The sequence below is a fragment of the Ixodes scapularis genome, unplaced genomic scaffold, assembly GCF_016920785.2.
Source record: "Ixodes scapularis isolate PalLabHiFi unplaced genomic scaffold, ASM1692078v2 PGA_scaffold12__126_contigs__length_90152505, whole genome shotgun sequence".
In the NCBI taxonomy this organism is placed as follows: Eukaryota; Metazoa; Arthropoda; class Arachnida; order Ixodida; family Ixodidae; genus Ixodes; species Ixodes scapularis.
In genome coordinates, this window is record NW_024609838.1 from 60289042 (window position 1) to 60314517 (window position 25476).

The 25476-nt window shown below is 45.5% G+C and overlaps 1 protein-coding gene across 1 annotated transcript; it reads right to left on the reverse strand.

Annotated features, from left to right (window-relative positions):
• Positions 1–19888: 19888 nt before the first annotated feature.
• On the reverse strand, positions 19889–22032 carry LOC120843266. The gene is made up of 2 exons (XM_042289212.1): positions 20749–22032; positions 19889–20047 (listed from the first exon to the last, which is right to left on the reverse strand). Exons 1-2 carry the CDS (start codon positions 22030–22032, stop codon positions 19889–19891), a joined length of 1443 nt encoding a protein of 480 aa, XP_042145146.1.
• Between the last annotated feature and the right edge of the window lie 3444 nt (positions 22033–25476).

Genomic DNA, 25476 nt, shown 5'->3' on the forward strand with positions numbered 1-25476 from the left:
TTCTGCCTTTGGGCAACAGGTGATAGCAAAACTCGTGCGCTTGCCGCTGCAGGCCAGGCTCCGGGGAGGGGTTGCTCAGAGTGATCCGGTCACCGTACAGTGTGCGGTTACCTATACACTGACTATCACGGCAGATTGCTTACTTTCATCGTATGACTGGAAGTTGCTGAACCGGCACAAAGACCAGGATTTCGATGGGGGTGAACACAGGATAGCATCACCGAATGCTTTCGTGGCGGCTTCAGGTCCTGTGACTCGGGAGGGCGGAACCAAAGTGGTTCGTGCGAGCCGGCTGAGAAACAGCCGTGCTCGAGTGGGACATGTGCGAGTCATGCTTCACGAAGATGCTAACTTTGGAGAGGTAAACTGCGCGCCCCCCGAAAACGGCGCGACTGAAAAAACAGGTGAGCTCATTCACGAGGAGTGTCAGGTTGCCGGGGGGTCAGTCACCCTTCCCGGGCACGTCGTGGGGTCTGGAACGAATAAACACGACCCAAATAAGGACGCCGCGACTGAGGGTTTAGATTACCCGCGTAATAAAAGGGAACCGCAGAGTGTCCTGGGACCGTGTGGCTACTTCCGAGAGTACGCAAAAGGCTACGCTGCTATCGCCGAGCTCTGCACGGCCCTTGCCAAAAAGGGCGAACTGAACGAAATACCTAGGCCGGAGGGGGCGGAGGGCGCATTCCCGCAGCTAAAGACAGCACTCTGTGAGGCGGCGATCTTTTCGACCCCGAGCTTGCAGGAGCCTTGCTGGCTTTTGACAGACGCGTCAGCAGTGGCACCAGGGTCGTGCCTGGGCCAGATCGGGAGTGGCGGAGCCGAGAAGCCGATCGCGTTCGCCAGCCATGCGTTCACTCCTACTCAAACACGCTGGTCCACCATTGGGTGCGAGGCGTTCGCTCCCGTCTGGGCGCTTGTCACATTTTATGGCGGGCTCTTGGGCGCAAAAGTGCACATCGTCTCGGACCACAACCCTCTGTCCTTCCTGACGTCCGGCAGACCGCATGGGGCAAAGCTATCAAAGTGGGCTCTAGCGCTACTGCGCTATGATGTGATCATGACCCGCAGAAAGGGGTCCGCTAGCGGTAACGCAGACGCTTTGTCTCGCTTGCTGAACAGATTTTGGGGTACCACTGACTCAGCGCTGCGCCCACCCGAGAGCATAGGTGGTTCCGCCTACCGCGCGGCCTGACTTGTACAACCCAGGTGTGTGGTCTTGCTGCTGTGTCCGTGCGTGAAGAGACTTCGTCGAACTTCGTGGCTGCTGTGACTTAAGATTTTCCACTGCACGAGCCTAGAGACAATTGCTTTGCGAAGCATTTTTTTTTTTGTGTTCCGATGCGCGGTTATTGCAGCAGGCGTGTTCCGTTCAGCGTTCTTCTTTTTTTTCTTGTTCCTGGCGTCAACGTTGATGCCTGCATTGTGACATGTGCGCGTATTTTCTTTTATAGCGACGTACTGTCATTCAATATGGTGACATTGCAGGGCGCGTGTCTAATGGCGTTTTTTTTTTGTCTTTTTGGTTTTGCAGCGTTGAAGAGCTCGGTCATGTCACTTGTATACGTATTCATCTTCAGTATTATGCACTGATGTTTACGAAGATAACCTTTTTTTTTTACAACGCCACTTGCGTTTTTTTTTTTGTGCATCGTATGTAGAAATGCGACTGATGTCTTCGATCCTTTTTATCATGTTTGACTCTTAGATGTTCTTTCAGTATAGCATGAGTCTTAAGGGGGGAGGTGTAAGGATCGACGAGAGCTCCGCGGGTGGGCCGTTAGCACCGGGGAGATTTGACTAGGGGAAAGCGCTGTTGTAAACACTTCCCTTGGCGGGCGACCTCGAGTGACAGGCGTACTTTACGACGCGGGGCTCGGGGCGCGCGTTTTCTGCCGAGAGAATCGAAGCGTGCGTTCCGGGCCGGAAAAGTAAAGTTACACCACCACCGCCACCAGAGCGCAGTGGCTCTGGCCGGCGCTGTTTACACGGCGCGTTTACATCGGTTTAGTCTTTCTCGCCCGAGTGTGGGGGGTCGCGGCAGAACGGCAACGTCAGACCGCCTCTGGCAGAATGAATTGCGGGATGGCTCACTTAGTCGGCGCTATCCACACTGGGGTCGGCTGTCCGCTTCGCCATTCGAGAAATGGCTTTGCTTGCATCCGAAAAAGCCCGACCTTTGACCGTGAGATGAACGCAGACCGCGGGTTCCCACCCGGGAATACAGGCAATTCCCACGTGGCGAGAAAGTGAGCCGATTGGTTGGCGGTGGGAAACGCCTGTCTCACGACGCATCGAGGATTCGCCGGTCCACTAAAAGGGGACGGACCAACGAGTAACTTGGATTAGAAACTCAGCGAGTGAGTTTAGTTCGTGCTGGGGCTCGAGAGCTGCCGCTCCGTAATCGAGTCAGGTCGTGGGATTCCGAGGGACCTCTGTCCCCGTAATCGGGACGTAATCCCACGAGCCAGCCAACTCCCGAGCTTGGATAAGCTAACACCCGACCACCTCCTTCCCAACCCCGTACAGGGGAAGTTATCATTTCGCAGTATTGTTTATCTTTGTATTTTCATTCTCTACCAAAGTATTAAATTGTCTATTGAAAAGTAATCCCCAAATTCAACTGAATTAGTCGTCGACGGCCAAGGGAAGCAACTTCGTCTCCGGCAAGACCTGCCCAGCTTCCCACAACGAAGCCCGTCACCCCATCCGGACCTGGCAGTCCGGACGGCGCAAGGTGACCGAGCAACGAAAGAACCCGTACTACTTCATACGACAAAACCCTGCATTAACGACCGACTGAACTTAGTATAAATATTGCAGGAGGATAAGGATCTGTATTCAGCTGTGTCAAAGCACGTGATCTAATGTAATAATTTGTGTCCTTATAGAACACTAAAATAATTTTGACTAAAGAGAATGACCACAAGTACATACTGAAAGAATCAGTAACAACTATAAAACCTAGAAATCTGTTGAATGCCTTCCCTGTGTTTCGCCATCGAGTGGAAGAAGCTTCGTGGCCTATATTTATTTTAAAAACAGGCGTGATTTCCATGTGTTTTTGTTTATTTTTTTAGCTTGATGTTGTGCGTATTTTTTATTTCCTAGGTTGAAAGCTCAAGGGCAATTCCTGTTGTTTGTTAAATCACAATTACCCAGATGTTAGTAGGTTGCTTTGCGTTCTTTGTCTTTGGGTATATTAGGGGTTGTGAACAGTGTAACGCTGTAATGTCCAGGAAGAAATTCCCTTCGTAGAAAAATTGTAAGCAGAAAAGAAATTGTAAAGAGTAACTTTCTGTCTTTCCGTACGTTTCCTCTTTTAGGTCGCCTATTCATTTTTTTTGAACATGGTTAAAATGGCGAACGTATAGAAATGAACATAGAAGAGGGAAGAGAGAAGAGACAAGCAGTTTGCGCTTGTCTCTTCTCTCTTCCCTCTTCTCTGTTCCTTTCTATTTGTGCGCAATTTTAACCATGTTCTATCATTACCAACTCGCCCAATTAACCACTTTACTTCATTTTTTGTCTCCTATAACTCAGCTGTGTTTCACACTTTTCTGCGTGTGTGTCATCTTTCAGCAAACCAGTCTTGAAAATTTTTTTTGTGTTTAGCCTGTATAGCTATCTTGCACCCTTGTTTCTGTTCATTAATAAATGCCTGTAGGATTCAGCTGTAAGCACAGTGTTAATGCAAACAAATAAATAGCAGCATAGTAGTGTTGACTAGTGCTGATGATTGAACCAGTTGGTAGTCAATATTTAGTAAGAGATCATGAGAATATCAGAACAGAGGATACGAACGCAACACAGCGCTGTGTTGTTCTCCTCCTTGTCCGTGCAATTCATATTCCATGTTTTAATAATACAGTTTTTAATATTTTCTGCTTGGTATCATCTATATAGGGGTTCACTGGAACGACTCACCTGTCACTGTATTCACCTCAGGGCAGCCTCCCCGTCCTCATGGTGTCATCGTTGAGGAGGTGCTGGCCGAGTGTCACTCTCACTCTTGTGGTGCAGTTCCCCAGGTTCCCATAGGTTTCAAGCTGCTAGCCAAACTGAGTCGGGCCTGCCAGCCCTGCAGGAAATGTCAATTTCACTCTTTGTAGACACCCACATTTTGTCGAATACCTGAAAGAAGCTCTATCAGAGAGGAAACAATATGATTGGCCCTTTTTGAATGCATTATTTTCTTTCGCTAAGGACATATATACAGGTCACACGCTATTGTACGTTCAGTGGTGCGGCTTAATTTATGAAGAACACTTTTTTTATGTAACTTCGAGCTCTTTGAGAAACGATTAAATATAATGGGTCAGACATAAATGGCTGCTATGAACTGTCTTTTACATTTACACATTACCTGATATCATAAAAAACAGTAAAGCATAGCATGGCCGTACTGCATCAACTACGAAATTGCAACAAATTAATAGTTGGCAGTTGTTTATTTATTACTCTTGGCGATTAGCCTTTGACAGAAAGAAGAACCGGGCGAGTTGGTAGGGTGGTAGGTTTTCAATTCCATCGAATATTCAGGTTTGACATTAGCGTCTCAGTTAATTTGTATTTAATTTTTTTATGTTTTTGCTCTTTCTAGCTGCTCTGCTTTTTGTAAGGGCATTCGCCACCACTAAAAAACGTAACATCTAAACTTTTTTTTTTTATCAAACGATTGTAAACTTGGAAAGTGTGCCGGTTCGGGAAACGCGAAGAGACCGCGCGTGTGTACGGCACAGGCCTTAGCTCAGGCAAAAAATCATGCTGCTCGCTCTTGTACCGGTTTTCTCGCTCCCGCTTTATGAAACAAATCTGTCGCGAGCGGCTGATGGTACAAGACGTCAGAACTAGCATGACCTATGATTAACATTTTTGGACGGCGACTGAATGCTTGAACGTCCATCAGACGGCACTTGAAGGTTCCGCAAAAGCGCCGTCGGAGGAGCGTCGTGTGACGGCGGCCGGAACATGCCCAAGGTTTCGCGGCACGGGAATCTTCACACAGCGGAAAGAGCCGCAGGTTTTAAAGAATATACGCTCTTTCCAAGTAACGAGATCACACAGGGCAGAAGCATAGCTTAGCAAGCACACGGTACACAACAAAGTTTGAAACAGCCGCCTACTTTGAAGAAAAAGAAAATAAAGTTGCTTACCGGCGTTTGCACGAGTCGTCCATGCTGTCTTGAAATTACGGGCGTTGGCAAGACGCAGCGACTCGCAGCTCTCAGTCATTGCTTGCTATTCTTGAACACGGTATTCATAAGGAAGATATCTAAAATATCCGCTAAAACGTCTACAACGAAAAACGAAAAAAAAAAAGATTTCCAAAGCATCTGGAACTCTAGCGGCCATTCAACCGCAGCCCAACTGGCCCAATGGAAGCTGATTGCAATAGCGATGGTCTTGCGCAGTTTTCAAGAGTCTCGTTTCCTTTTTTTATTTTTGAGAGCGATACTAAGGAAATCATTATTATATTAGTAACAATAAGAACGTCACTATAATAATAATGTAAAAAATGATAAAAAGTTAGTATATATTAGGTTTTATTTAAACTTTAGGTTATTGCTTTTCTGTGTGAAACCGAAACTAATCGTTCGGAGTAGTTCTCCACGCAGCTTTTCTCGCAGGAGTGCGATCTGTAGTCACTTGCAGCATTTCAGTTTCGTTATCACCGTTCCTATGGGGAAGTGAAGTAGTTTCGCGGCTTTCTTTGCTTCGATTGCTGGGCGAGCTCTCTTGCTGTGCTTGCTTTCGTCCCTTTCGCCATGGCCGACTCTCCCGAGTATACTGCAGTGATGACTGCGTTGCAGTTAATTTCAGGAGAACTAATAAAACGCAGTGACAGAGAAATAAGCTACAGCGAAAAAGATCGCTTGACTCCAGCTCAGTGACGTGACGACGAGGCAGCCGTGCTCAGCGAAGTGTTTCATTTCATTTCATTTATCGACGTCAAAAGCATCTATTGATGCATTACATGAGGGGGGAATGACAAGAATGGGGGAGGAGTCGTGACTGACACATATATAAGAAACTTTGAAAAAAAAAAACTTATTCACCAATGCAACAACAAAAACGCCAAATGTACAAAAAGGAATACGTGCAATGAATCGCACACGCATTGTGGAACTCGGACAGTACAAACACTGAAGTTAGCAATAATACAAAAACCGTCATAGACCCTAGCATGTAAACAAAACAACTCTTCACAAATCTGTTTAAACAATATCGGGTCAGATAAAACCACAACATCACTGGAGAGAGTGTTCTATTCTTTTATGGCTAAAGGGAGTGGAGAAAACATGAACAGGTTAGTACGTGACTTAATGGGCTCAATTTTGAAAGAATGAGATATGAACCGTGCCAATGAGCAGGGAAATGTTTTGAACAATGATCCATCGTAGTATATTTGTTGAAAAAAACATAAACCAGCATTTTACCGCCGAATCTCTAAAGGGTCTAAGCCCAAGCTTCTCTTTAAGTCTGTTACACATGTGAAGGTAGAGTACTCGTGGCTAATAAATCGCGTAGATTTAGTCTGCAGAGCTTCTAGTTTTAAAGTTAAATAGCTTTGGTGCGAATTCCATAGAATAGTGGCAAATTCGAGTTTGGAAAGGATGATTGATTTATAAGCTAGTAGCTTCGTTGTTTGTGGAGCGGAATAAACGTTAAGTTTTAAAAAACCGAGCTTCTTAAATGCGTTAGCGAGTGTGCTCTCTGTGTGTTTTCCAGGACAAGTTGCTGGTAAGATGGACCCCTAAATTCTTATATACAATAGCGCATTTTCAATAACCTGGATTAAAATTGAGTATTGGATAGATGATAATGTGTTTTGTTTGTAACTGTTAATACGCGACATTTACTAAAATTTATTTTCATTTGCCAGGTAACACACCACTCGCTGAATATGTTCAGGTTATTTTGAAGAATTAAGTGATCGGCTGGGGAAGATATTTTTCGATAGATAGCACAATCTTCGGTAAAGAGCCTAATTGTTGACGTAATACTTTCTGGGAGGTCGTAAATATATGCTTAAAAAAGTAAGGGCCCGAGAACTCTTCCTTGCGGCACTCCAGAGATCACAGGCAGCTGAGAAGAACCACTATCATTAACCATCACTGATTGGGTTTTGTTGGTAAGAAAAGCCGATGTCCAATCAAATATCAAGGGGTCAATCTGAAGGTGACGAAGCTTTGGAATTAAACGCACATGAGGTGCTGTATCAAAAGCTTTTGCGAAATCAATAATTGTAATATCAGTTTGCGCTACAGCATGGGTGTCTAAGTGTAAATCATGTACAAATTCGAAAAGCTGCGTGTTACATGAGCAGTCTAACCTGAAACCATGTTGATTGGAAACGAAAAAGTTGATTTGATCGAAGTGTGCCATGAGGTTTGTAAAAATAACATGTCCCATTAATTTGCAAGGCACACTTGTCATGAAAATTGTACGGTAATTAGAAGGTTTGGATGCGTTTCCAGATTCGAAAATGGGCTTAACCATTGCAGACCGCCAATCGGGTGGAACACTTCTCGAGTCAAGACTTTGTTGAAATAGATTAGAAAAAAGAGTGGATACAAACCTTTTATCATCTTAAGAAACTTTCCTAGTATGAAATCTTCACCCGGGGGACTGTTGGTTGGGAGTGTTCCTATTATCTTCATAATGCCATCACTAATAAATTTAATGGGAGACATAACAATAATTGGGCGTTCAGAAATAGGCGGAAGGGGGAAGACTTCCTCCGTGAAAATTCTCGAAAAAAAACAAAACAAGTTAAGCAAATCTGCAGCCTCACTGTCGTTCATGTGGCGTGAATCGTCCCCCATGAACACGGGGTCAGTACGGCCATGACTCGGATTGGTAGCCTTCCAAAACCTGCGCCGATCGGAACGGGGAAGGAGCGATAGCTTGGGACCAAACAATTCCTTCTTAGCTTTCTTTATTTCCCTTTTAGTCCTTGGCAAAAACAGGTGATAAGACGACCAATCGTAATCCTCACCACTACTTCTAACTTTAGCAAACAGACGTTTCTCTTTGTTCAGTAAGCGCTTTAGTTGGTCGCAAACCAAGGTGAAAGGACGTTTGATCTAATTTTGGTTATGGGTACGTAGGATGAAAGCAGGCGCTGCAGCGTAGTTTTAATATTCATCCAATTGTGTTCCACCACACGACCCGCGCAAGTTATAAAATATTGGTCAAAGAACAAAGCTAGTTCAGCATTTAAGCCGTCATCATTTGCACGAGTGTAATCATGAATCGGGTTAAGGCAGTTTCCGAAGCACTTTAAAGTGATAGATGTTTCAACGTGCACAATGGCGTGGTCACTAATGAGGTCAATGACGTTAGTTGAATTTACATATTCAGCATTAGATATCAAGAACAAATCTAAAGTTGCGAGATCCCGAGTTGGAACGTTCACCATCTGTGTTAGTTCAAACGCTTCTTACGTACAAAGAAACTCGTTGTAGTGACTTGAATGCGCAGAGTTTAGGAACGACTGGAGTGTCTTCCAATCTATTCCTGGATAATTAAAGTCTTCAGCAAGTATCATAATGTATTTTGGGTAAGGACTCTTTGCTGTGCCTAGGCAGGTGTACAAGCTATCGTTAAAGTCATCAGGGTTAGTGTTCGGTGGACGGTGAGAGGCACCAATCAAAGCGTGGCGAAAGTCCAACTCTACCCGGATACAGATTATCTCCAAGCTGGAATCGCACTTACCAAGAAAACAAGGGATGTAATTTTACCTGCAATGAGTGCGCTCCTCCCCTCATAGAAATTCGGTCCTTTTGGAAAAGTTTGTACTTCTTACTTAAGATTAGTTCTGAGTTTTCGACACTGAATGTCAACCAAGTTTCTGTACCGAGAATAATATATGGGTCGCATGACGAAGTGATGCACTCAAAATCGTCTTGTTTGGAAACGAAGCTGCGAAAGTTCGCTACAAAAAAGATAACGTTGGTACATTTCTAGGATAAGGTACCGATGAAGATAGTTCGTGCCGAGTCGTTCGCCTTGCCAGTGAAGAGGCCCAAAGTATCGCGTTAAGTGATGACGTTGTGCACGCCTATTCGAAAGAAGGCGGTAAGCTGGGCGAGTTGGTTGATAAAAGGAATAAAAGTAAGACCGCCAGAGAGGTTGAAGAGGCATATTTAATTTTATCAAAAGGGGAACGGGAATGTGTCAGCGCACCGTCGGTGCACTTGGGGGATCACGAAGTCCCCTTTATTAAGGAAAATGGCAGGCACGTCTGAAGGTGATGACGTGGTAGAAATCTTGTCGGTTGGGTTGCATTTTTGTGTCTTGATTGGTTCTTTCTATCCTTCCTGTGTTTAGTTTCTGGTTCGCTTGAAAATTAAACTTTAGTTGATAGTCAGCGCTTTGTTCGTGCACTTCTTTCACTCGTCCTTTGTCATATTTTCCGCTGTTTTCACGTTCGAAGATGTTCAACCAACTCGCCGAACTTAGCGCCATGTTGAACTTCATTTCTTGTAAATCGGGCCCTTTTTTGTGTGCTTCAATTATAACCCATCAAGACGTTTTCTACATTAACGCCATCGCTTCTGCAACATACAAGGCTCGTCACTACGGTTACGCTGAAAGAAAAGGTACGCTCCCTCCGGAGGTTGTCGGCCTTTTTGTTATGGCGCAACCATCCGCCGCACACGCCAAGAGCGTATGCAAGATTCTTCGTTCGGAGTCGTGGAGACAAGTCAGACTGCTGCAAGAAGGTTTTAAAGGCTGGTGTTTTCGAACCTCGGAGGATGCGGGTGTGGCGGAAAGGAAGTTTCGTGCATGCAAGCGAGAGGTTGTGCGGGTCACCGAGTTCCTGTGGGAGCGGCAACGCGCCTTATTGCTTAAGCATTTTCAAGGTCAGCCGGGAGTCAAAGACAACGTGGTGTTGCTGGGAGGTGCCACCGTTCCGACACCGGTAATGAGCATTCTGGAAAAGAGTCCTTAATTCGGCACGGAACCGTCGGTCAGGTTTTCGGAACTGCTAGCCCTGGTGCGGCAGGTATCTGCGAAGACGTCAGGTGACAACAGGAACCGGTGCGTTCATGATTGTGTGCAAGGGTTGATAAAAGGGAAAGACCGAAGGCCTTTACCTAGGATGAAGCGGGGTCCGGTGTTCTAGTTGTTCAATGGCTCGAAGTTGAAACTGTTCCAGCCAAAAGAAGTGGGAGGTTTTGTTTTTGTGCCTGAATGCTTGTTTCAAAAAAGAGCGAGACAGGCAGTGCTGAAGAATTTCAGAGGTGTGCCGGGGGTGGAGCTGAAGAAGGTTAAGGCGCGGGCCGTGAGGCTTTGCGGCCAGCTTCGGCTGGACTGACGAAAATAATCCCTGGAGAAGGAGAACGAGAGGGACAATTCGGCTGGACAACCTTAAGAAGTCTGTGTCGGGCGCTAAATCCCTCAATCTCGAGGTCTTCTTTCTTTATTTATTTATCAATACTGTCAGCCTTCTCTCGAAGGCTATTACAGGAGAGGGAGAAATAAAAGGGAAAAACATACAATCTTAACATTTAACAGCAATAAGGACACACAAAATACTATTACATTTTCAAATAACAACAATCAACTACAATTTCTTTTAATTTGAAAACAGCTCTTCCAAGGAAGACTCAAAATGAGACACGTCTGTTAAATTTATGACACACTCCGGGAGACTATTTCATTCTTCAATTGTTTGCGCGAAAAAAAAAGTATTTAAAGACGTCTATTCTACTACAATAAGGTTGGACCGTTTTCGTATGATTTAGTCTTCTTGATCGCTTATGCACTTCTTTCAGATACAATGCTGGGTCGATTTTTAATTGTCCGTTATAGAGGAAAAAAAACAACTTCAACCTTGTAATCTTCCGTCTAGTTTCTAGTAGTTGCAAGCCGCACTCATGCAACATTTTAGTTACAGAGTCTGTTCTTTTATAACTAGATAGAATAACACGTACAGCCAACCTTTGATTCTTTTCTAATTTTTCTTTGTCAACTTTTTTGTTGGGACTCCATACCACACTGGCATATTCCAAAATAGGCTGTACCATTGCTTTATAGGCAGTCAACTTTGCGTCTCTAGTAGCATCTTTTAATTTCCGGCGTATAAAACCAAGACTCCGATAGGCCGACGAGGAAACATTTTCAATATGGGCCCGCCACTGTAGGTCATTTGAGATCGTGACACTAAGGTACTTGAAACTGTCCACATTATTCAAATTCATATCCCCCATTTTGTAGGAAAATTCTAAAACGTTCCTCTTGTTCATTATGTGCATGTATGCCGACTTACGAAAATTTATCTGCATTTTCCAATCATTACACCACTGCCTTAATATTTCCAAATTCCTGTTTAAGTTCAATTGATCAACGGAATTTTTTACGGGAGCATAAAGTAAGCAGTCATCTGCAAAGAGCTTCAGTTTAGTTGGAGCTTGAATATGAGTAGCGATATCATTTATATTGATCAAAAACAACACTGGACCTAGGACTGAGCCCTGAGGGACTCTTGAGGACACAGTAATGGCACAGATAGACTTCCATTAATTTTGCATTTTTGTGTCTTGATTGGTTCTTTCTATCCTTCCTGTGTTTAGTTTCTGGTTCGCTTGAAAATTAAACTTTAGTTGATAGTCAGCGCTTTGTTCGTGCACTTCTTTCACTCGTCCTTTGTCATATTTTCCGCTGTTTTCACGTTCGAAGATGTTCAACCAACTCGCCGAACTTAGCGCCATGTTGAACTTCATTTCTTGTAAATCGGGCCCTTTTTTGTGTGCTTCAATTATAACCCATCAAGACGTTTTCTACATTAACGCCATCGCTTCTGCAACATACAAGGCTCGTCACTACGGTTACGCTGAAAGAAAAGGTACGCTCCCTCCGGAGGTTGTCGGCCTTTTTGTTATGGCGCAACCATCCGCCGCACATGCCAAGAGCGTATGCAAGATTCTTCGTTCGGAGTCGTGGAGACAAGTCAGACTGCTGCAAGAAGGTTTTAAAGGCTGGTGTTTTCGAACCTCGGAGGATGCGGGTGTGGCGGAAAGGAAGTTTCGTGCATGCAAGCGAGAGGTTGTGCGGGTCACCGAGTTCCTGTGGGAGCGGCAACGCGCCTTATTGCTTAAGCATTTTCAAGGTCAGCCGGGAGTCAAAGACAACGTGGTGTTGCTGGGAGGTGCCACCGTTCCGACACCGGTAATGAGCATTCTGGAAAAGAGTCCTTAATTCGCCACGGAACCGTCGGTCAGGTTTTCGGAACTGCTAGCCCTGGTGCGGCAGGTATCTGCGAAGACGTCAGGTGACAACAGGAACCGGTGCGTTCATGATTGTGTGCAAGGGTTGATAAAAGGGAAAGACCGAAGGCCTTTACCTAGGATGAAGCGGGGTCCGGTGTTCTAGTTGTTCAATGGCTCGAAGTTGAAACTGTTCCAGCCAAAAGAAGTGGGAGGTTTTGTTTTTGTGCCTGAATGCTTGTTTCAAAAAAGAGCGAGACAGGCAGTGCTGAAGAATTTCAGAGGTGTGCCGGGGGTGGAGCTGAAGAAGGTTAAGGCGCGGGCCGTGAGGCTTTGCGGCCAGCTTCGGCTGGACTGACGAAAATAATCCCTGGAGAAGGAGAACGAGAGGGACAATTCGGCTGGACAACCTTAAGAAGTCTGTGTCGGGCGCTAAATCCCTCAATCTCGAGGTCTTCTTTCTTTATTTATTTATCAATACTGTCAGCCTTCTCTCGAAGGCTATTACAGGAGAGGGAGAAATAAAAGGGAAAAACATACAATCTTAACATTTAACAGCAATAAGGACACACAAAATACTATTACATTTTCAAATAACAACAATCAACTACAATTTCTTTTAATTTGAAAACAGCTCTTCCAAGGAAGACTCAAAATGAGACACGTCTGTTAAATTTATGACACACTCCGGGAGACTATTTCATTCTTCAATTGTTTGCGCGAAAAAAAAGTATTTAAAGACGTCTATTCTACTACAATAAGGTTGGACCGTTTTCGTATGATTTAGTCTTCTTGATCGCTTATGCACTTCTTTCAGATACAATGCTGGGTCGATTTTTAATTGTCCGTTATAGAGGAAAAAAAACAACTTCAACCTTGTAATCTTCCGTCTAGTTTCTAGTAGTTGCAAGCCGCACTCATGCAACATTTTAGTTACAGAGTCTGTTCTTTTATAACTAGATAGAATAACACGTACAGCCAACCTTTGATTCTTTTCTAATTTTTCTTTGTCAACTTTTTTGTTGGGACTCCATACCACACTGGCATATTCCAAAATAGGCTGTACCATTGTTTTATAGGCAGTCAACTTTGCGTCTCTAGTAGCATCTTTTAATTTCCGGCGTATAAAACCAAGACTCCGATAGGCCGACGAGGAAACATTTTCAATATGGGCCCGCCACTGTAGGTCATTTGAGATCGTGACACTAAGGTACTTGAAACTGTCCACATTATTCAAATTCATATCCCCCATTTTGTAGGAAAATTCTAAAACGTTCCTCTTGTTCATTATGTGCATGTATGCCGACTTACGAAAATTTATCTGCATTTTCCAATCATTACACCACTGCCTTAATATTTCCAAATTCCTGTTTAAGTTCAATTGATCAACGGAATTTTTTACGGGAGCATAAAGTAAGCAGTCATCTGCAAAGAGCTTCAGTTTAGTTGGAGCTTGAATATGAGTAGCGATATCATTTATATTGATCAAAAACAACACTGGACCTAGGACTGAGCCCTGAGGGACTCTTGAGGACACAGTAATGGCACAGATAGACTTCCATTAATTTCAACTCTTTGACTTCGGTTTGATAGATAGGCTTCAATCCAATTAATAATGATAGAACCTAGACCTAGTGCTTTTAATTTCCATATCAATTTTTCATGTGGTATACGGTCAAACGCCTTTGAAAAATCGACGCAAATAACATCTACCTGTTGCTTATTATTAACGGCGAAAGAAAAATCATGAAACGTTTCTACAAGTTGGGTTACCGTTGACAGGCCACATCTAAAACCGTGCTGGTGGGGATAGAACATGCTTCGGTCCTCTAGGAAAGTGAATATGTGTTTTGAAATAATATGTTCTATTACTTTACAACAAACACTTGTCAAAGAAATGGGCCTGTAATTATCTACCCTGAGACGGCTTCCGTCCTTAAATACTGGTACAACACAGGCAGATAACCAGTCTTGTGGAAGAGTGTGCATGCGTAATGATGTGTCAAAAATAATTTTAAGATAGTGGGATAGCCACTCAGCATATCTTTTTAGAAATTCATTCGGTATTTTATCCGGTCAAGTTGATTTCTTCGTATCAAGAGATAACAACTTCGCCAATATTCCTGATTGGGTTATCACCACGCCCGGTGTGCTTATTTCAGTATTGTCACTTGAGGCTTCACGCATGACATGTGACTCATGCGCTGAAAAAACTGGCTGGAAAAAAAGATTGAAGTGCCCTGCCATTTTTACATTGTCTGTAATAACTATGTCACCGTCAACGATTTGCTCAATCGGCTCCTTTCGTCCCTTTAAAAAACGCCAAAACTTTTCGGGGGCAGTTTTTATAAAATTGTGCAGAGTTACTGAAAAAAAAGCTTTCCTTTGCTTCCCTAAGTGCCGTTTTTAAACTGCTCTTTAAGGCGTTCACGCTTTGTTTGTTATTTTTTCTATGCCTTCTGATTCGTCGTCGCTAGGTACATAGCGATCTATACAAAAATGAATAGTGGTCTTTAAAAATTTCCAGAGGTCGTCAATTGTACTAGTAGTGCTAAGTTGCTCCAATGCTTCCAACGATGTCTCTAAGTAATCTAAAATACTTGTATCGTCTGCGCGAGCAAAGTCTTTAACAGTAATGGGCTTGGAGGCCCGGCAAGGCCCATGGCGTGGTAAGGGGGTTGAGAACACAACCATTTTGTGATCTGAAATACCTTCATAAACTGAAACTTCGTACTCAGATATACTGTCTGAAATAAAGACCAAGTCCAATAGTGATTGAGATTGCTCAGTAATTCTAGTGCAGTCTTTGACTATTTGTGTAAGATTGTGATTAAACATAATTTCGAGCATTTTTTCTCCGTTGGGAATATCAATACTACCAGCTACCAATAGATCCCAATCCACATGCGGTAAATTAAAGTCTCCAGTTAGAATTACCTTGGTGTCACTTTTTACATGTTTACAGAGAAAATCATTCAGACGTTTTAAGAAGTCAATTGGAGCGTTTGCTGGCCTGTAGACTACCCCTATAAGAAACACACGATTGCAATAAAATATTCGGCACCAGACAGTTTCATTACACTCGCACTCAAGTTCTACACAGTTTATGTCATTTCGCAAAGCAATTGCTATGCCTCCGCCTCTGGTGGTTCTATCACGCCTTATTAATTTATAATTAGGGGGAACAATGCAGTCGCTCACAATATCAGAAGAAAGCCATGTTTCTGTGATCGCCACCACGTGAGGACTCTAAGCAATTAACAAAAATTCCAGAGTGTCAACTTTATTTACCACACTTCGCGCGTTTAGGTTTATAACATTCAGTTCGGGAGGATCGTTTCGGTAAAGACCCATAAGGAGCTCAGACCGTTCAGTGTGATTGTTACCCGGAAAGACTCTTGGCAGCTCCATGTATCGAATTTTCTTCAGTGTCACCTGTCGCTGCTTAAGTTGGACGACCCTTTTTCTATTTGCAATCCTGAGGCCCCAGTGGATTTCCTAAAAAGAAGAAAATCCGGGAGGCTGTGAGTTTGTGTCCTTCGATGTTGAGGACATGTTTTCTTCGATCCCTTATGGTGAATTAATGCTAGCTGTGGGAGAGTGCACACAGGCAAGTGGTTTGGTGGCCTTCATGAATTCGACTGGGTGTTGCGGTGGATTCCTTTTTGGAATTATTGAGTTTTTACATTAGATAGACCTATGTCACCTTTGAAAGTGAAATTTACTTGCAAAACAGTGGGATCTGTATCGGATCGAGTGTGGCACCGGTCCTCAGTGATACATATCTGGCGAGATGTGACAGGCCTATAGCAGGGTCCTTGGGTTTTCGGATTTTGAGAGTGTTTCGGTATGTGGACGACTACCTAGTGCTGTACAATGGTAACCACAGCCTTAGCCCTCAAGGCGTGCCTTCGGATTTCTTGGCCTGCTTTACGAAGTGCTCCCCCGGTTTATCCTTTAAGTTCCAGACACCCACGGGAGGAGCACTACAGTTTTTGGACATGAGGCCTACTATGCAGCTGTCACATACATGTTGGTCCTATGAGCCACGTACAAAGAAGGGGGTTCTTCTATTACGAAAATATACCCAGAGGGGAGTAAATCGCTTGTCCTCTAGCGCATTCCCATCTGCGAGTTTTTATACTCCGTCGGATCAAAGTTTACTCCCACGCATGCCAATTTTTTTTTTTGGGGGGGGGGGGGAGGGGTGCAAAGGAGTAAGCGCAGAACTAGCACGAGTACGGGATTCCGTTCGCGGATCAATGGGAGTATTTATTTACTTCTATAAGAGTGTTCCTAGGTGGACCCATGGGAGTATTATTTCACATTGTCATGGGAGTGTTTACGTGGACTCGCTGGAATATTTATTTACATCCATATGGGAGATTTTACGTGCACTTATGGGACTATTCTTTGATATCCACATGGGAGTTTTTTACGTGCACTTATGGGATATTTTTTCGCATCCATGTGGGAGTTTCTGAGTGCATTTATGGGACTATTCTTTCACATCCATGTGGTAGTTTTTACGCGTATTTATGAAACTATTCCTTCACATACATATGGGAGTCTTTATGTACACTTATGGGACTATTCTCTCACATCCATTTGAGAGTTACTGCCTGGACCTAAGGGAGTAATCTTTCACATTCATTTGGGAGTTATTACGTGGACCCACGGAAGTCTTCTTTCACATCCTCCTGAAAGTATTCCTTTGCATCCACCTAGCCGTTTCAATGGTGATTTCTGAGAGTATTTTCGTGCTATCTTTAAGAAATTTCTTCAAAGTGGGGAAGTGTGAAAGGAAAGGCAGAAGGAGGTGGCAGCATGCACGAAATAAGTTTATTCCAGAGATCATCTACGTTTCTGGCACACGTCGTGTGGCAAGAGCTCATGTTGCCTTGGGCGCAAACTAGCTTATACACCGTCAGACTGTCATTCAAATGGCCTTCAGAGGAAATTACTTAAAAATATCTGCGGACAAGCGAACACTGAAGGGCACAGGCAGAGTAGAGATCGTGAGCTGATTCTTTGAAGGAGTTCATTCTGAAGACCATTTAAATGCCCGTCTGACAGGAGTATTTATTATAGTGTAGGGTACGCTAGGCTAACTGTGGTAAAGAAACCACGATCGCACGGTTCCCAAAACCAAGCTCAGTGAAAGACGGCATCGTATGTGCCTTCTTCGCATATTGGATGTGAAAAATCCAATAGGCGGCAATGAGGTACACGACACCCTGACAGAGCCATCTGTTCAAAGTTTTTTTAATCAGTCCTAAAATAGTAAAATAAATCATCTCTAAATTTTCAGAATTTTATCAGACATAATATAAGAGTCAGATTTTTCACCTCACTTAATTATGTTAGACATTCTGACTGCTCTTTCTTAGACGTCGCAGCTTGTTCGTTATCTGTGGTAGCGGCAGATGCAATTACTCTTCCTCCAATCAGTTTGCTGTTGCCATTCTCTGCCCTGCGTAGTGCTGGAGGGGACCTGTAACCAAAAAAGCACACGCGTTTAAGTTAAAATGTGCTGACCATCAACAAAGCAGAGGTTTCCGACGTCATCGTATGAACCCTGCAAACCAGGTGGGGAGTGGAATTTTCTCAAAAAGTGAATTGAAGAAAGTTTCTTTAAAGCAATACCAATACTACTGATATTGAAAATATGGTAAAAGAGTAGAATGGTTTTAAAGTGATACTCCAATGAAATTGTAGAACCTATTTTATTGTTGAAATGTCAACCACGTTCTGACCATACCATGGAGACACCAATAGACCGATCTCACCAAGTGTTCGACGGATGCGTGACGCCACCATAACTGTAGTTCGCGAAGGCAGACGCCAGTTCCCGCGACAGCTCATGCCGCCTCGGGCTCTGCTCGCGCAGACCTCCAGCAGGGTTGTCGCGCGTGCAGAAAAACTACAGCTCCCACGATGCATATCGGCATGGTGGCGTACTCAAACTAGCTGGTGAGATCGGTCTATTGTTTGCTCAAAAAGATACGAAAACATTATATAAAACTAATGTCTCAGAAGATCTCCCGATACGCATCGCGTTTGTGACGTCTGGTTCTTCTTCAGTCAAGGCTACAGGGGGGCTGGCGTGGTTGTGTGCTTACGCGTTCGTGACGTCTGGTTCTCCTTCAGTCAAGGCTATATGGGGGCTGCGTGGCTGGGCTTCGCCACTTAATGGCGTCAATGCATTACAAGCTAGCCGTTCGAGTTGTCCCTCCCCGCTCTCCGCAGGAAGTAAGGAACATACTTTATTTACAGCAGCTCAATGTCCGAGCCGCGTTTTTTGGTTTTACCAATTCCACATGGTGTTTGTAGTCGGGGTACGAGAGGTGTCCTTCCTAGCTTGCATGTTCGTTGTTGTTGCATGTTGTTAATCCGAGGACATGTTTGACATGGTTCTGCAGTTGTTGCCGTAAGGTAGCTTGCAGGTCCTGTGGCGGTGCTGCCCAGCTCTCCCACGTGTGGGGATGAGCAGTGGTAGCTGAGTTTCTTCAAGAAAGTATGGCGAGTTCTGTGCCCTCGGGACTCCCAGTATGTATGCGTCTTATCGGGAAGATGCGCTCCGCAGACTTGACATCTGGACAGTCCTCTGAGGTTGTGTATGTAGTGTAGCGTCATATCACATGGGAGTGAGTTTGTTTGTGTTTGAGTATGAACGTGGCTTGTGTGCGCGATGTACTGTGTAGTGGAGTGGGGAATTTGCGTTGCTCCTCTCTCATCTCCTTGAGCAAGGTCCTTCGTTTTTTTTCTCTGCTCCGCTTTATATTCTCTTGGGTCGTAGGCCTGCGGCCAACCGATCGGTACGCTCGGTTCTGCGTTATCTCGAGACAGGGCGTGCGCCCTTTTGTTCCCTTCGATTGCCTGGTGGCCTGGTACCCACTCGAGGTAAATGCGCAGGTGGGCGTGATTGGTCATGTATTGGGTGAGGAGTCCTAATATGTGTTCAGGTAAGTCGTTTTTAGCGTACGCCCAGAGCGCGTCCTGGCTGTTCATTCTAATCGTGAGCTCATTCGTTGTGTGTGAGTGCAGGGTTACGGCTTCAGCGATCGCCTGTATTTCGGCTGCTATCACCGAAGGGACGTTGGAATGACGCCTGACGACGTGGCCTTTGGGACCCACCGATGCGGTGGTGGCATTGCTGTTTGTGAAGCTTGCGTCCGTGTAGTAGATATCATGGCCAGGGTCTTTTAGATGCGTCGCTCCGCTCTTTCTTTTTTCTGAGTCTACTTCTGGGTGCATATGTTTGGCGATCGGGCGTACTGTTAGATGTAGGATGGACTCCCACGGTGGTGGCGGGGTGGGGATCTCTGGGTGTCGCTCAGTTGAATGTCCAAGACTGCTCAAGATTTTCCGCCCTAGTTGGGATGCGTTCAACCTGTGTCTCTGCGCCTTTTGTTGCACTTCGGATACTTTCCTCAAGGGTGTTGTGGATAACTGTGGAGTTCACTAGCGCATTTGCTACGTACTTGGGCGTTCCTTGTTCTAGACGATGACATTTCCGCAGCCCTGCTTTAATCTTCCTCTTGCGTTTGGGTTAGTTGTGTGTATGGATAAGAGTACATGACTCTAGAGTACGCCGTCGCTTCACCTATTTTCCTGAGTTCGTGCTCTTTCATTCCGCGATTGTAGCGCGTGATACGTGCTATCATGTTTTAGATCTGATTGAGCTGTTTTACCGTCTTTGCGGTCCACTCCGTGCTTTTGCCGTCCTGTTGCCAGATAAAACCTAGTCTTTTTATGGCTGGCCGACGGGGTGTTAACGTGCCTCCTATGTGGAGGTTCATAAGTTTACGCTGTTCCTCTGCCATTTCCTGTTGTGGGTGGTTTATGACTATGACATATTCCGATTTGTCTGGTGAGCACTGGAGCCCTATGGAGTTTGCGTGTTCGTGCATGATGTTTAGCCCCGTTTGTATGTTTTTTTCTTGTTGTTCCGGGTCGGAGCTGTCGTACACCAGATGGAAAAGTCATCCCCGTATATAGCGTGGTGGAGATTTGGGACGGCATTGATTTTAGTCGGGAGGTTCTTAATTGTTATCTTAAAGAGCATCGGCGATAGTATGGAGCCCTGTGGTGTTCCTCTACATAGGGAATACGGTTGAGAGGGTTGACCCTCAGGGTCCAGTAGTCTCACTGTTCTGTCCTTGAGGAAGTTCTTAACGTTTCTGTTCATTCTATATCCAGGGTTCGTTTCGCGAAGGTTTCTGAGGATAGCAACGTGCGTGACGTTATCGAATGCTCTTTTTAGGTCCACCGCAACTATGGTGCGCTGTTAAACCGTGCTGGGACTGTCGTACACCTGTTCTTTGATCATTTTTGCTATGCCTTGCGTACTGACGTGCTTTCGGAACCTCAATAGGGCGTGCGCCAGCTGATTCGTGGCTTCCAAGTCCCATTCTAGCCTGTTTAATGCCATCTTTTCCGTTAGTTTCCCCATGCAGGACGTCTTGGATATGGGTCGAAGGTTTGCTGGTGTGTTGGGAAGTTTGCCTGGTTTGGGAAGCATGATTACGTGCGCTTTTTTCCATTCTTCTTGCAACTCTCCCGTCGCCCACGTCTCGTTGATGTGTTGTAGGAGGTCGTCGAGCTTGTTGTCAGGGATGTTTTTGAGCATTACGTATGCTATTTTGTCCGGCCCCGGCGCCGTGTTGCGCTTCAGCTGGAATAAGACCGTTTGAAGTTCTGCATCGGTGAAGTCCGAGTCTATCCCTTTGATCTCCTCGCTTTTCAGTGCGGTTTGGACTTCTCGATCTAAGCGGGTTTCTGCCGTTGGTATTGGCTGTGCCATTGTCTGCGTTTCGTCTGGGTAGAATGTGCCCCTGATTTCTTCAATGAGGTCCTTCACGGTGGCTCCTGTACTCAGCATGAGTTTCTTGAGCGTGCTCCTCGGTTTACGGTGCCCCATGATCGCGCGGAATATGTGCCAGGCTCTGACCGTGTGTAACTGACCGTTCACTTCACCGCAGAGTTGCATCCAGTTTTGGCTGGCCAATTTCTCCGCGTATTCCTGGCTCTCCTGAGTTAAGGCCAGTACTCTCGCCTTGAAGGTTCTGTTGCTCTCTCTCTTTTGGAGGCGTTTTGTGAGGTTTCGTCGCTTAGTCCATAAAGTCATTAGGTATTGATCGACCGTTGGGTGGTCTTCTGTGTTCGTGATGTGTTTGGTGTGACGGTTAACCGTCTCTTGGATCGCTTCGTTCAAATCTTTGCATCCGAGGTGCTTCCAATCCACACCTTGGTGTTCCTCTCTGTCCTTGTGCCATGCCGCCAGCTTCGTCGTTCTGAGACGTTCTTTCCGTCCCCTTTTCTTTGGAGTGATTTTTATTTCTATTATTTGGTGATCGCTACCAAGCGCGTCTCCTGTGTTTTCCCACGTCGCCCTGAGTGGGCCCTGAATCCACGTTAAGTCCGGAGAGGTGTCCGTTTGGAGTGGCCCACCAGTGGGCGTTGGCTGCGTCGTGTCATTTAGGTGGGTCATACCATGATTGACTGAGAAGTTCTGTAACTTTCTACCTAGTGGCGACGTGACCGCATATCCCCAAGATGGGTGTTGACAATTGAAATCTCCTAGCGTTACCACCATGTCCCTATCCCGGTTGGGTCCTAGTTTCATGTCCAAGGGTGGGACGGGTGCAGTAGGTTGCTTAGGTAGCAAGTAACTGTTGATTGTGTCGAGCCTGTGGTCTCCCAGAAGTGTGCTGGTTGCCACATGCTCCATTGTGGGTGTGTTGATTGCCGTTGTATCATTCTGTATAGAGGGAAGATTGGCATCTCGTCTCCTGATGTACGTGGCTACCATAGTAGGGGTTATCATCACTTTCTGCCCGGTAACCCGTTGATTGTGTTGAATACTCGATTGCGTGTACATGTCGTACCCCTGTATAGCGTGAGCTCCGTTTGTTTTCTGCGGGACTATTATGTCCGGTTGTGTTCCAATTATTTGCATGTGTTGCAAGAGGTGGCTCTTCTTTCGTCGGACCGCTCTGCAATTCCATTGCCATATGAATATTTCGTCGTTTTTGTCTCTTGAGGTTGTTTTTGCTTGCTACGTCGTTGGTGCGCTGCTGTGTGGCGGGTTGCATTGTTGTTCCGCGTTTGTGTTATTCATTGTCATGTTGTTCACTGTTCGCGTTCACGGGTGCGGGCAAAGCGGCGCGCTTGTGTGGTCTGAGTTGCTGCTGGTGGGCCGCTAGTTCTGCTTGTATTGGGGCTAGTGCCTGTTGGATCATTTTTTGGAGCATCGGGGCAAGTGCGGTTAAGATGGTGGGTATGGACTTCGCTATCATAGGGGATATCTATCGGCGTAGTTCGGTGTACTCATTTGTATTGGTTTTCTGGTATTCTTCCGAGGGCCATGGGCTTAGTGCTTGCATTGTGGCGGGTTTTAGAACCGTTAGTGAGAAGGGAGAGGGTTGTGAGGCCGTGCCACTCAACTGGTTCTGCATGGTTGTGCCACTTCCTGCACGTTCGGGATCACCCGTGGGTAGCTGCTACTGTTATTTTCCTGGTGGGCTCCTGTTGTTTGTCCTCCTTGGCCGTGTGCTCTGGATGCCTGTTTTTGGTGCCACGGGTTGTGTGAGGGTCCTTGGAACCTGGTCCGTTTTTGTTTGTCGTGTTGTAGCTGTTGTGGTTTTCTTTGATTTGCCCTACAGCGGCTTCTGGCTCGTTTGTCGACGTTTATATTTTGCTTGGCAGTGTTGGATCCCCTTCCCCTGCTGTAGCTTCGGTTGCGGCTCCTGCCTCTACTGACGCTGCGCGATGGGGTATCTAGTAGCTCGAATCTGTTGCTTATTGGGAGGTCCGGCTATTCCTGCGGGTTCTGATTCGGGTTTGTTTCGTGTTCGTGTTCAGTTGTTGGGCTCTTGCTTGACGTGCTTGACGTGCTTCGAAGCGTTCCTTTATAGCTTCCGCTACCCCGTGCTTGGCTGAGCATTGCGGGTCCGTGGCGGCGTGATCACCTTTGCAGTTGGTGCATCGCAGCTCGCTATCGTGCGGCGTCTCGCTTGGATTTTGTGGCGGGAATTGTTTTCCGCATGCTGTGCAGCATATGTACTCGTTTTTACACGGACATACGTCTGAGTTATGTTGGAGACTGAGGCAGTGCGCACACTGCCTATTCCGCTGTCGCGGTGGGTACATGCGGTACACTCCCGAGTCGTATATGGCGTGCCTTGGAAGTGACGGGCCCTCCATGGTGATGAGAATGGTTTCGTCGTACCGAGTCGTCTCAATCCCAAGACCGTTCGGTTCTGCTCTCTGGGGTTCTCCTTGATGAAGTCGTCAGTTGCGTCCAGTGGGATGCCGTGAATCACTCATTTCGCGTTTTCTGCCGCGTTCGCGACGTATGCGCAGATGGAGTGTGTAGTGCCCCGTGCTTCAATTTGTTGCGTTGTCATGATTTTTTGTACTGCCGTGGCTCTGTAACGGCCCACGATGAGGAGATTCTGCGGCGGTCGGAGTTTGAAGTAGATGTCTGCACACTCTTGTTTGGTGAGGGCTGCCGCCATTTTGAGGGCGTTGGTTAGTGCGGCAAGGCCTATCGAGGCGAGGTGCTCGTTGTTCGTCAGCTTCAGCACAATCTTAGTCGCCTTGATCTGTCTTGGTGCCGGAGTGGCGAGTTTCCACTCCGTTGTTCGAGAAGTTGATGAACCCTGCACGTCCATGATGAATAGGTGAGCGCTATCGGCGGTGCCGACTGTTAGAGGTGTGCGGGGGACGCCCTGGGCCGTCCCGGGTGAAGCTCCGTTGGCGTTAGGCCTCGCTGCACAGCTGTGCAGCTGACAGACTTAGCTTGGTGGGCCGGTGTGGCCAGTGATCGAGGGCTGATTGCTCACTCGAAAGTGATCGCTCGGTTGGAAGTTTCAGTTTCTAGGTTGTCGATGATCTCCACTCACCTCCCTGCTGCTTTCCTGTAGATTCCGCGGGTTCGAATGGGGAATATTCGACCTTGAATCGGGAACTTGACATGGGCTACATGTTTCACATCGCCTCGTCGTCGTTGTTTTCCTCCGCAGGTGTTGAATAGGCACGGGAGAAAAAAGAAATCCGGTACAGCCAAGTTAGGCAGGGCTCGGGCGCACGCAGCCTGCCACCATGTTTTCGTGTAACAGTGCTGCTTTTATGCAGTGTGATGTGACAGTATTTGGTTTATTTAAACAATGTTTCGGCGTCTTTTTGAGCAAAACAAAATGGTATTTTTTGGTGTCGGCCGAACATGGTTGACATTTACGCAATAAAATTACTGCTAAAATTTTGTTGCAGGAACCCCTTAAAAAGAAAACAAAGTACACCCTTACTTTCAACAGTTCACACCAAACATGTTTATAACTATCTACCCTTTTGTGCTAGTTTCATTTTCTATCGTTTCATGGTCTCAGTAACTTTAGGAGTAAGTGACAGTCCCGCAAAAATGTCGCCAAGCATGTAATAAAAAAATTCAAAGCCTGAAAAATTGACAGCGTAATACAAGCTTTTGAAAAGTCAGACCAAACCCATAGCAAAAACTGTAGTATACCTGTATTGCTCCATGCAAGCTTAAGAAATTGAAATTAATATAAATTTCTAGAAATTTGATCCTACAAACTATATTTTTCTTCACTCTCGCACAATCACTAGGCGGAAGAAGCAAAAACGCTTCAATTATCATAATCGAATGCACTGCATACATGCAAAAGTTATGAACTTTTTGAGAAATGACTATAAAGGATAATTCACATATACGGCAAAGAGCTAAATCAAAAGTAAAACAGTGCTGACTTGAACTTAACTTAGCACCGATACAGCAGTGTATCAGTGCCAGATCATTACCAAAGAGCAAAATCAACACTATACCCAGCACTTACTAATTGTACTAGTCTATCGTAAGGTCCCCAATGCGGGTAAAGTTTTTCAAATCACCTCATAAATTGGCTTCACAATGTATCGCGCTACGATTTACCACAGAGGTGCCTGAAGGTAGTGAAAGCATCGTAGAAAAAATTTCAAAGAATGAACTTATCCCGAGTAAAGAGTAAAGAAAAAACTGGTTTTGTTTACCTATGGCACCTGTGTGCTATATGCGCATCCTCCGACTGGCACAACAACAGACAGATGGCGGCAACGGCACAGACGCCTTATGGCAGCTCAGTAGCTCCCCGGTCACGCCACAAGCACACCACATGTAGCTGAAATTATTCGACGAACCATCGGTTTGATTAGTTTTGTGTCCATTTAATCTGTTTTATTGAAAGTGAAAATAAAATAA